The sequence below is a fragment of the Nerophis ophidion genome, linkage group LG07 (genome assembly GCF_033978795.1).
Source record: "Nerophis ophidion isolate RoL-2023_Sa linkage group LG07, RoL_Noph_v1.0, whole genome shotgun sequence".
Taxonomy (NCBI): domain Eukaryota; kingdom Metazoa; phylum Chordata; class Actinopteri; order Syngnathiformes; family Syngnathidae; genus Nerophis; species Nerophis ophidion.
Window position 1 is genome coordinate 21,186,203 of NC_084617.1, and position 12,134 is coordinate 21,198,336.

The 12,134-nt window shown below is 36.9% G+C and overlaps 1 protein-coding gene across 3 annotated transcripts in view; it reads left to right on the plus strand.

The window, feature by feature from the left end:
- Positions 1-4,990: 4,990 nt before the first annotated feature.
- Positions 4,991-12,134, plus strand: part of ppfia3 (PTPRF interacting protein alpha 3) — a 45,211-nt gene continuing 38,067 nt past the window's right edge. For 2 of the 3 annotated variants that reach the window (XR_009807438.1, XM_061905620.1), the window contains exons 1-2: positions 4,991-5,191; positions 5,745-6,258. Coding sequence is in view for 2 of the 3 variants with exons in the window: in XM_061905620.1 (XP_061761604.1) it covers positions 5,923-6,258 (336 nt within the window). In the remaining variant the exon portion in view is untranslated. The remainder of the gene's footprint in view (positions 5,192-5,744; positions 6,259-12,134) is intronic. The other variant, XM_061905621.1, reaches the window with a different exon arrangement.

Here is a 12,134-nt window from a genome sequence, read left to right on the forward strand (position 1 = left end):
GATTTATTCCACCCATGTTGTTTTCTTTCGGGAATGGATCTTAAAACTGCAGCTGATCTTTAAGTTAATTTTGAAGAGGTGCTTTCAAACGATTACATTTTTTAAAACCGATTAATTGTGATTAATGTTAGTAAATTATTTGCATGCATCATTTAAATAAATTTATAATGATAATTTTTACCCGTGATTTTAGGGAATGGATGTTAAAACCAGGGTTGGTATTAAAGTTAATTGTGATCTAGTGCTGTCAAATGATTGCATTTTTTAAACGGATTAATTGCGATTAATATCTGTAAATTACTGATATTAATATCAGTAAATTACTGATTACTGTGTGCATAATTTAAAATAATTTATAACAATAATTTTCACTTGTGTTTTTAGGGAATGGATCTTAAAACCAGGGTTGATCTAAAAGTTAATTTTTAATTGGTGAGGTCAAACAATTACTTTTTAAACAGATTAATCTCAGTAAATTATTTGCATGCATCATTTAAATAAATTATAATGATAATTTTTACCCTTGGTTTTAGGGAATAGATGTTAAAACCAGGGTTGGTATTAAAGTTAATTGTGATCTAGTGCTGTCAAATGATTGCATTTTTTTAACGGATTAATCGCGATTATTATCAGTAAATTACTGATATTAATATCAGTAAATTACTGATTACTGCGTGCATAATTTAAAATAATTTATAATGCTAATTTTCACTTGTGTTTTTAGGGAATGGATCTTAAAACCAGGTTTGATCTGAAAGTTAATTTTTAATTGGTGATGTCAATCATTTTTTAAACAGATTAATAATGATTAATCTCAGTAATTTACTTAAATGCATTATTTATATTAATTTATAACTGTAATTTTCACCTATGTTTTTCTGGAATGGATTTAAAACCAGGGTAATCTCAAATTTAATTCTGGATTAGTGCTATCAAATGATTACATTTTTTAAACAGATTAATCGCGATTAACCTCAGTAAATTACTTGCATGCATAATTTAAATTAATTTATAACGATCATTTTTACCTGTATTTTTAGGGAATGGATCTTGAAACAAGAGTTAATCTTAAAGTTATTTCTGAATTAGTGCTGTCAAATGGTTGCATTATTTCAAACATATTAATCGTGATTAATCTCAGTACATTACTTGCATGCGTAATTTAAATGAATTAATAACGATAATTTTCACCCGGGTTTTTAGGGAATGGATGTTAAAACCAGAGTTGATTTTAAAGTTAATTCTGAACTAGTGCTGTCCAATGATTACATTTTTAAAACGGATTAATCGTGATTAATCTCAGTAAAATTACTTGCATTCATAATTTAAATGAATTTATAACTATATATTTCACCCGTGCTGTTTTAGGGAATTGATCTTAAAACCAGTTCATCTTTAAAGTTAATTCTAAATTATTGCTGTCAATTACAGAATTGCCATTAATCTCAGTAAATTGCCGGCATGCATAATTTGATGTAATCTATAAAAATATTTATCACCTGTGTTGCTATTGGTAATGTATCTTAAAACCAGAGTGGATCTTAAAGTTAAATCTGAATTAGTGTTGTCAAAATGATACATTTTTTAATTACATTAATCACGATCATTCTCACTTGTGTGCATCATTTAAATTAAAACATATCTTTCACCCCTGTTGTTTTAGGGAATATATGATAAAACCAGAGTGGATCTTAAAGTTAATTCTGAATTAGTGTTGTCAAAATTATAAATTTTTAAATTACATTAATCGCGATTAAGATTAGTTAATTCCTTGTGTGCATAATTTAAATTAATAATTTATCCTTTTTTTAGGGAATGGGTCTTGAAACCAGAGCTGATCTTAAAGTTAATTCTGAATTAGTCCTGTCAAATGATTAAATGTTTTAATCAGATTACTCATGATTAATTGCACTAAAATCCTTGCGTGCATAATTTGAATTAATTTATAACAATATTTTTCACCCCTGTTGCTTTAAGGTCAACCAAAGTTGACCTTAAAGTTAATTCTGAATTGATGCTGTCAAAATAATAAATTTAAAAAATGTGATTATTTGCGATTAATGAAAAAAAAAAAAATTTAATTGCTCGCTTGCATTATTTAAATTATTTTATAACAATACTTTTCACCTGGCTTTTAGGGAATGGATCTTAAAACTAGAGTTGATCTTAAAGTTAATTCTGAATTGGTGCTGTCAAAATTATACATTTTTAATATTAGATTAATCACAAATATTAGTAAATTGCTCGCGTGCATAATTAAAATTGATTTATTACAATGTTTTTCACCAGTGTTTTTTTAAGAATTAATTTTAAATCCGGAGCTGATCTTAAAAGTTAATTCTGAATAAGTGCTATCAAATAATTACATATTTAATCATTCAAATTAATAGTGATTAATAATTACAATTTATAACAATATTATGACAGGTACAATTGCTCGATAAACATGCGTTTATACGTTTTAATGTGTGATCAATTGCATAAGATAACACGTTAACTTTGATGAGAGTCTTAGTTTAATAGAAACTACTCTGTTTCCATTATTTTTGTATTTGTTGAGGTCAACAAAAGGAGATGGAATTATTTAACTGCCTTGAAAGTTCTTGAATTTTCTCCCGCTTTAGAACTCTGTTGTCTTTATAAGTCGCAAATTCTCTGCTGGGCTGTCATCCCATCACAGCCCCTCGGGGACCCCTGAGGTCCTGAGATGCTCCCTGGCCACCACCCTTCAGGACATTCCTCTCAGCCGCTGACCTGCTGTGACCCCGCCAGGCCCCGCCCCTCCGGGTGTCCATGCAGCTGCTTACTGTCCGTCATGTCCCCCAAATAAAGACGCCTTGAGGAAAGGGTTGGGAGGCAAAATTAAATAGTTGAAATTCCGCTGTCGTCCGTATTGGGAAAGCGTCACTCATTCGACTATCGAACACTTTCTAAGTCATGAAAAAAGCTACAAAAATAATAGATTTTTTATTTTTTATCCTTTGACTCTTCTGTTTTCACCAAACGTCTTAAAAATAAGATACCTTGAAATAATAAATGTCTTTATATCTTTAGTAATGATGAACTATTAAAGGCCTACTGAAACCCACTACTACCGACCACGCAGTCTGATAGTTTATATATCAATGATGAAATATTAACATTGCAACAGATCATGCCAATACGGCCGGTTTAGTTTACTAAATTGCAATTTTAAATTTCCCGGGAGTTTCTTGTTGAAAACGTCGAGGAATGATGACGTGTACGCGTGACGTCACGGACTGTAAGGAAATATAAGCGCTGGGCACACACACAGCTATAAGTAGTCTGCTTTAACCGCATAATTACACTATATTTTGGAGATCTGTGTTGCTGAATCTTTTGCAATTTGTTCAATTAATAATGGAGAAGTCAAAGTAGAAAGATGGAGTTGGGAAGCTTTAGCCTTTAGCCACACAAACACACGGTGATTCCTTGTTTAAAATTCCCGGAGCTGAAGCTTTACCATGGATCAGAGCCGTCAAGCGAACATAGATCCCGACCAAATGTCAACCAGCAGTTTTCGGTGAGAAAATTGTGGTAAAAAGTCGCCACTTACCGGAGATCAGCTGAGCTTGTGCCGTCGACTTCCCTCAGACACTGGCCTCAAGACACCCGTGGACAAACCCCTCCGACTATCAGGTACTATTAAACTCACTAAAACACCAGCAACACAATAGAAAGATATGGGATTTCCCAGAATTATCCTAGTAAATGTGTCTAAAAACATCTGAATCCGTCCCAATGCAATCGCCTTTTTTTTTTAACTTTTTTTTTTTTTTCCAGCCCTTTGCTATCAATATCCTCAAACACAAATCTTTCATCCTCGCTCAAATTGTCGTTTTCTCGGTCAGAATAGCTCTTTTTGTTGGAGGTTTCCATTAAAAACAATGTGAGGAGCCCTCAACGGCTGACGTCAAGGCAAGGCTTTTCTATTAGCGACCAAAAGTTGCGAACTTTATCATCGATGTTCTCTACTAAATCCTTTCAGCAAAAATATGGCAATATCGTGAAATGATCAACTATGACACATAGGATGGACCTGCTATCCCCGTTTGAATAAGAAAATCTCATTTCAGTAGGCATTTAAGTCTACCTTTAGGTTGTTTTGCTGAAAGAACATTACGTCACCTCTTCCTCAGCATCCTCTGCTCTCATGGAGACGAAGACCCGCCTCCGCCGAGCTCTGATTGGCTGAGAGGTCTAAAGGTGGAAATATTTATATTTTTTAAAGCCTGCGAGTCTCGTCAAAGTTAGCAAATCTAGAATATACAAGAAATGCATTAAAAAGTTATGTCTATTACAATGTAGTGACTGTTAAAACATCTGATATCACTTTAGTATACACGTTTTAAACTTTTAAAAAATATATTATTGTTATAGTAAATTAGATTTTGAAATTAAGTACAGTAATTAAAATGTCAATTTTTAAATGTTAGTTTATAACCAAACCTCTTTACACTTTGGGGTTTTCCCTTGCCCTGAGAGAATGTCACTGCTTTCAGCACCATGCAGTTCTGTCCTTCACACACCAGAGGGCGACATTGTCTCTACTGTGGCATCAATTGAAATGTGTCGATTTCCAATTTAATAATTCATTTGAGCGTTCAAAAATGATGAGTGTAGTATCTGAATGCGGTAAAAAATAGACACCATCCTACGTGTAGACTACTTTTATTTGCGTCTTAAGGCGTCTTCCACGAGATGCGGGAAGATAGATGACAGGAAGTGGTCAGGTGCACACACGTCAGCTGAGGGCGGAAGAATTGGTATTAGCCTTCAGAATAAAAATATTTCAGGTTTAAGGAACAATATTCACAATAGTTGTGAGATAAAGTGAATATGGATTGCCAAGTAGTACTCTAACGTGGGTAGTTTTTCTCCTAAGCTTTTTTGGAAGTGAAACTCGATAATTATGTAAAAGAAAAACGTTCAACGTTGGTTCGGTTGCACCTTTTATTGTGAAGTCGTCTCCGGAAGTGTATCGAGCACAGGCCGTCCATCTTGATAGTCCAGGGCACCGTCGCTCCCATCGCGCAGGGAGGGGATGGAGCAGCCTGCTACCCGGGCTGGAACCAGGACAACCCGCGGCCGCCGCCTCCACGACGCCCTAATGGACTGAGGCCGGCCTCCATGCGCCTTTTCTTCCCATCCTCGGTCGACCATGACTCGGGTAAGGAGCCGCTCGACCAGGCCCCGGAAATCACCACCATCATCTCCACCACCATCATCATCATCATCGGCGGTTTGACCGTCCAGCTGTTATAATGGGTGTCAGGGTGATGTGTGGCTCCGAAAAGGAGACGAAGGCGTGTTGATAAGAACCGAACGTCGACGGTTTTTCTACCATGCTGAAATGTCTTAATTAGGCCTCGTGCTGACGAGAGGGGTGATTGACACCTCCCACCTGCACGTCTGGGAGTGCACGAGACAAGCCCCGCCCGCCCAGGCGTCACCAGGACAATAACAAACACATCTTTCACTACAATTCGCCATGACAACACCTTTTTTTCTTACAAGCGAGTGCCTCCCTAGTCCTGACACCTCCCTGAGGCCTGCTGTTAAATGTTTTCCTGCTATCACACACACACACACACACACACACACACACACACACACACACACACACACACACACACACACACGCACACACGCACACACCATGGATGCCAGACTGCACCATCAGTGTGTGTGTTTAAGAAATGTTTGTCATCTCTTCCTCGCAGGTTCGTCTCTGGTGTCAGTGAAGCCTGGGCCAGGGGGTCAGAGGTCGTCCACCCCAACCTGCACTTTTCCCTCTCTCACCCCTGCACTGCCCCTCCTCACCCCGGCCCCGCACCTTACCCCGCCTCACCCGAGGACCGGACCACACCCTAGAACACACGCACACACTCGGGCCCCAAGATGATGTGCGAGGTGATGCCCACCATCTCGGAGGACGGGCGCGGCGGCGGCGGAGGAGGCGGCTCGTCCTCGCCGGCGGGAGGCGGAGGAGGCACAGCCGGCGTGGGAGGCGTCGGGGGCTACGGCAGCAGGGACCCCCGGGGAGGCGGAAGCGACGAAGGGGGCAGCACGGGAAACCTGGAGTCCCTGATGGTCAACATGCTGACGGAGAGGGAGAGACTGCTGGAGAGCCTGAGGGAGACCCAGGACAGTCTGGGGACGGCGCACCTCCGCCTGCGGGAGCTGGGACACGAGAAGGAGTCGCTCCAGAGGCAGCTATCCATCGCGCTCCCACAGGTAGGACAGCAGACAGGAAGTAGGAGACGTCTGTACCTGGGTCAAACTGTGGCCGCCAGAAAAGCTTAAAGGCCTACTGAAACCCACTACTACCGATCACGCAGTCTGATAGTTTATATATCAATGATGAAATCTTAACATTGGAACACATGCCAATACGGCCGGTATAGTTTACTAAATTGCAATTTTAAATTTCCCACGAGGTATCCTGTTGAAAACGTCGCAGAATGATGACGCGTACAATGACACGTGTGCGTGACGTCTCGAGTTGTAGCGGACATTTTTTTCCATCCCAATCCAAGCTATAAGTAGTCTGCTTTAATCACATAATTACACAGTTTTCTGGACATCTGTGTTGCTGAATCTTTTGCAATTTGTTCGATTAATAATGGAGAACTCAAAGTAGAAAGATGGAGGTGGGAAGCGGTGCACTGCAGCTGCCTTTAGCATCACAAACACAGCCGATGTTTCCTTGTTTAAAATTCCCGAAGGTGAAGCTTTACTATGGAACAGAGCGGTCAAGCAAACATGGGTCCCGACCACTTATCAACCGGCAGGTTTCGGTGAGAAAATTGTGGTAATAAGTCGGCTCTTACCAGAGACATCAGCGGAGCTTGTGTCCTGCTGCAGCTGTGTGGCTTCCCACAGAGACACTGGCGGTCAACACATCTGTGGCCACACCCCTCCGACTTTCAGGTACTATATAATCTCACTAAAACACTAGCAACACAATAGGCAGATAAGGGATTTTCCAGAATTATCCTAGTAAATGTGTCTAATAACATCTGAATCCCTTTCACTGCCCTTGCCTTTTCTTTTTAAATTTTTTTTTATAACTTTTATTTATTTATTTATTTATTTTTTTTCTAGTCCTTCACTCTCATTATCCTCATCCACAAATATTTCATCTTCTTTCAAATTAATGGGGATATTGTCGCTTTCTCGGTCGGTCCGAATCGCTCTATCTGCTGTTGACTATGATTATAAACAATCTGAGGATTTGAGGAGCCTTACAACCCGTGACGTCACACGCACATCGTCTGCTACTTCCGGTACAGGCAAGGCTTTTTCATTAGCGACAGAAAGTTGCGAACTTTATCGTCGATGTCCTTTCACCAAACATTTGGCAATATTGCGAAATGATCAAGTATAACACATAGAATGGACCTGCTATCCCCGTTTAAATAAGAAAATCTCATTTCAGTAGGCCTTTAACGAGGCACATTTCCAGAGTTAAAAAGTAGTAGCATAATTAACTGTGAAACTTAACCTGTCACATGGCATCGGTCGCCACCAGATGTGTCCAAAGTGCAGCACGGGGACGACCCGCAGCACATTCTAAGAATACTATTAAAAAAACAAAGACATATAAAATAGCAAATGGGAGGACTGTAGCAAGAAAAAATTGTAATGTTGATTCAAATAACACAAAACTGCCATCCATGTTGTATGTTTCCTTAAAACTGTCATTGCTCAAAAAATAATAATGAATCAAAATTATTGTTGTTATAAATTATTGACCTATTGAAGGCTACAATTACTTCATATCATATATTCCGCTTTGAAATATTTGGGGGGAAAATATTGCATATTTTTGCTGTATAGTAAAAGTTTTATTTGACAAAAAGGGCTTAAAACAAACAAAAAGATCTGAAGTTGATCTAGAGCAGGGGTGTCTAACTCATTTTAGATTGGGGGCCACATGGAGAAAAATGTACTCCCAAGTGGGCCGGACTGGTAAAAGCCCGGCACGATAACGAAAAATAAAGACAACTTCAGATTGTTTTCTTAGTTTAAAAATAGAACAAGTACATTCTGAAAATGTACAAATCATAATGTTGTTGTTGTTGTTTTTTTACTATTATATGTTGCGGTTAATAGTATTTTACCTTTATTTGTTGTTGTTTATATTTTTTGAATAAATTATGGGATAATGTTCATCACACAACTCATTGGTGTTAATTTTCAATCAATCAAGATACATATTTTTATATCAAAATCAAATGACAGTATGTTATTTATGTAGTCAGATCATTTTCCTCGACTGATGTACTACCATAATGTGATTTATTTTTTACATATGGTGCATGATCTACAAAGATAAAAAGAATTGCTATTGTGACATCCAGTGGACACATTTAGAACAGCAGTTTATTTCATTCAAAAATTTCATGTTAATTTTTATACTTGGCAAACTCAACCCGCGGGCCGAATAAAACCTGATCTAGATCTCTGATCTAGAGACTTAAGTGTTGAAAGTGGAAAAAAAAGAATGACTTATTTTTGACAACTTTAAGATTTGGGGCCCTTTTGGATGCCCAAAAATGTTTGTGTTGTTTTAATCTGTCATTGCTCAAAAGTAATAAATTAAAATACACTTTGTTATAAATTAAGGCCTTTTAAGGTTCCAACTACTTCACATCAAATATTCCAATTTGAAATATTTTGAGGGAAAGTATTGCATATTTTGTGTGTTTGCCATATAATACAAGTTTATTTGACAAAAAGGGCATTAAACAAACAAATATAGAAAACTGAAAAATAAAACTTATAATCCATGGATGAATCTGAAGTTATTCAAAAGACTTAAGTTTTAAAAGTACAAAAAAAAAGTGACTTATGTTTGATACTTTTAAGAGTGGGGCCCTTTTGGATCTCCAATAATTTTAGTGTTTTTTTTTTTTTTTTCAAAAACTGTCTGCTCAAAAATAATAATGAATCAAAATCAATGTTATGATTTATTCACTTTTTGGAAATTCCAACTACTTCACATTTAATATTCCACTTTGAAATATTTCAGGGAAAAATATTGCATATTTTGTTATTACTATATAAAAATACAAAATTTTCTTTGACAAAAAAAGCATAAAACATATCGGATAGATCTGAAGTTGAACCAAAGCAGTGGTTCTCAAAACATTTTTCACCAAGTACCACATCAGAAAAGTACCACCATAATGACCAACATTAAAATACAATAGCGTAGTAGGCCAAAATATTAATTAAAAACAAGGTAATGGTTTTATCTAACTAGTATATTTAATATTTTGGCCGCTGTAACATTACACACAGTTTGAACAGTAACACATTGTTTGAATATTTAATCAAGTGATTTTTTTTGTGTACCACTAGTAAAAAACAGGGTTTTCTTTGGCAACAAGGGAATTAAAATAAAACAAAAAAATGGCTTAATAGCGACACATAGACCTGAAGTTGATCCTGAAATTTAACACTAAATAATATATATGTATAAATATATATATAAATATATATATATATATGTATATGTGTATATATATATATATATATATATATATATATATATATATATATATATATATATATATATATATGTATATATGTGTATATGTATATATGTGTATATGTATATGTATATATATATGTATGTATGTGTATATGTATATATATGTATATATGTGTATATGTATATATGTATATATATATATATATATATACACATTGTATTGGTTTTGAAAATGAAAAATATCAAAATGGCTCCCGCATGCTTTAACTTTTCAGTGTGCGGCTCTTCAGTGGAAAAAGTTTGGACACCCTTGCTGTAAATATGAACATGTCAGTCTAGACTCAGTCCAAAGTCCCACCATTGACGTGTCTTTACTTGACCCACAGTATGTACACGTTTTATTAAATTAGCAAAACAAATAAATCAAAGATTGGCAAAACTTTTGTAGTTATATAGGTAGCGGCTTTTCTCGCGATTGCAGTCTAGATTACCAGCTATTATTTCGGGTATTGCTGATGGAAGCCACTCCTACCTGCTCATTGGTTGAGCAAATTTTGTGAAGCGTGGCTCACATGACAGCGCTAATTTGGCGTTTGCCCAAGCTGAGAAGGCAATGTGCTGGTAAAAAGGTTTTTAATGTAGGCTTTAATAAACAGGGCTTCACGGTGGCAGAGGGGTTAGTGCGTCTGCCTCACAATACAAAGTTCCTGCAGTCCTGGGTTCAAATCCAGGCTCGGGATCTTTCTGTGTGGAGTTTGCATGTTCTCCCCGTGAATGCGTGGGTTCCCTCCGGGTACTCCGGCTTCCTCCCACTTCCAAAGACATGCACCTGGGGATAGGTTAATTGGCAACACTAAATTGGCCCTAGTGTGTGAATGTGAGTGTGAATGTTGTCTGTCTATCTGTGTTGGCCCTGCGATGAGGTGGCGACTTGTCCAGGGTGTACCCTGCCTTCCGCCCGATTGTAGCTGAGATAGGCGCCAGCGCCCCTCGCGACCCCGAAAGGGAATAAGCGGTAGAAAATGGATGGATGGATGGATGGGCTTTAATAAACAAAAGATGAGTGCTGCTAGCAAAGGGAAGGCTATGCAAAACAAACAGTATGCTGGACGACAGCAAAAACTTACAAAAAATGTGGCGCATTAATTTTCTCGCTGCCCTCAATCTCTCAAAATGTATTATTATGGACGGATAGACATCTGTCCATAAAGACTTAAATAGTCCCGATTGCAAACAAAAAACCAATGCGCGGACTAGCATTTGAAGGCAGGTGTGAAGCTGCTGCAGCAAACAATAAAACAGAAGCGAAAACTACAAAATAAGAGCACAGGACAGGAAGTAAATCACCAAACAAATTTAAATGTTTTAGGATACAAAGCTTAAAAAAACGGGGACACATGCTAAAGTAACTTAACTTGTTAATACTACTTTATAGCGATATGGTGCATGTCTTGCCAGAACACCGGCTCCATTTTTAATAGCAAGCTGCAACAGTGCGAAGCCGCTTCAAAGATACCAATCCTCACCACCATGGTGTAAAATAAACTAAGTTTATTCCATGTTCTGTTATCACTGGAGGACTAGAGGAAAAAGGATGTCTCAGCATGCTACACACACACCAAGCAAGATGACACAGATGTCGATACTATCAATACCCAGAATGATATCAGTAGATATAGACGATACTGAAGTGATTACATTGATATTTTTTTGTTCTTATTTTTAGAAAATGAGTAAGTCTCCGATAGAGGAAGGCATTGAGGACAAAACCCACATAATTTAAAAAGGAGCCATTTGTTTTTATTTACTTATTTTGTACAATAAATGTTGTTTTGTTAAAAAATAGTATGTAGCATTTAATACATTACAGCTATGACTAGCAAATTCTACTTTTACTAAGTTAAGCTTTATAAAATACAATAAAAATGACTTCTATGAGGCCAAAAAATGTGATTGAGACATCCCAACTAGTCTTCTATATATTAGATATAACTATAATGTTTAGATATTTTTAAATTGGTGCACGTCTGTCAGTGCACTTCAACAAGTACACTAAGTACACTGCATAGTGACAGTGTAGTTCTGTCCCTAAATGATTAGTCTTACCGGAAATGACAATCACAATCTTTGAATGCTTTTTCTTCTTTTCTTTTTTTTTAATGGCGAATTGCAATCACTCAAGTTAGCCCCTCCCCTTCCATTATGTAGCCAAGACAGCGGTGATTAAGGGATCCATACTTGCACACTCAGCATTTAAAAGTGCATAAATACGCTTATTGAAACACTTTTTTATTAGTGACTATTTTTAAAATATGCATTTTTATTTTTTATTAATGTATTTATATTTTTTGTATTTATTATTATTATTATTAATTTATTATTATTCTCTCGCTGCCCTCAATCTCTTAAAATGTATTTCCTTTTTTATCAATGTATTTAAATATTTTCTATTTATTATTGTTATTATTTTTTATTTTATTTCTCGCTGCCCTCATTCTCCTCTTGGATAGATTGCAGAAAAGTAGCAATGTCTAAGGAGGAAGTTATCCGTCAGGTGCTGCCACCTACAGGCGATGATGGTCGTGTGTGGCCGAGAAACGTTGGCGGCAGA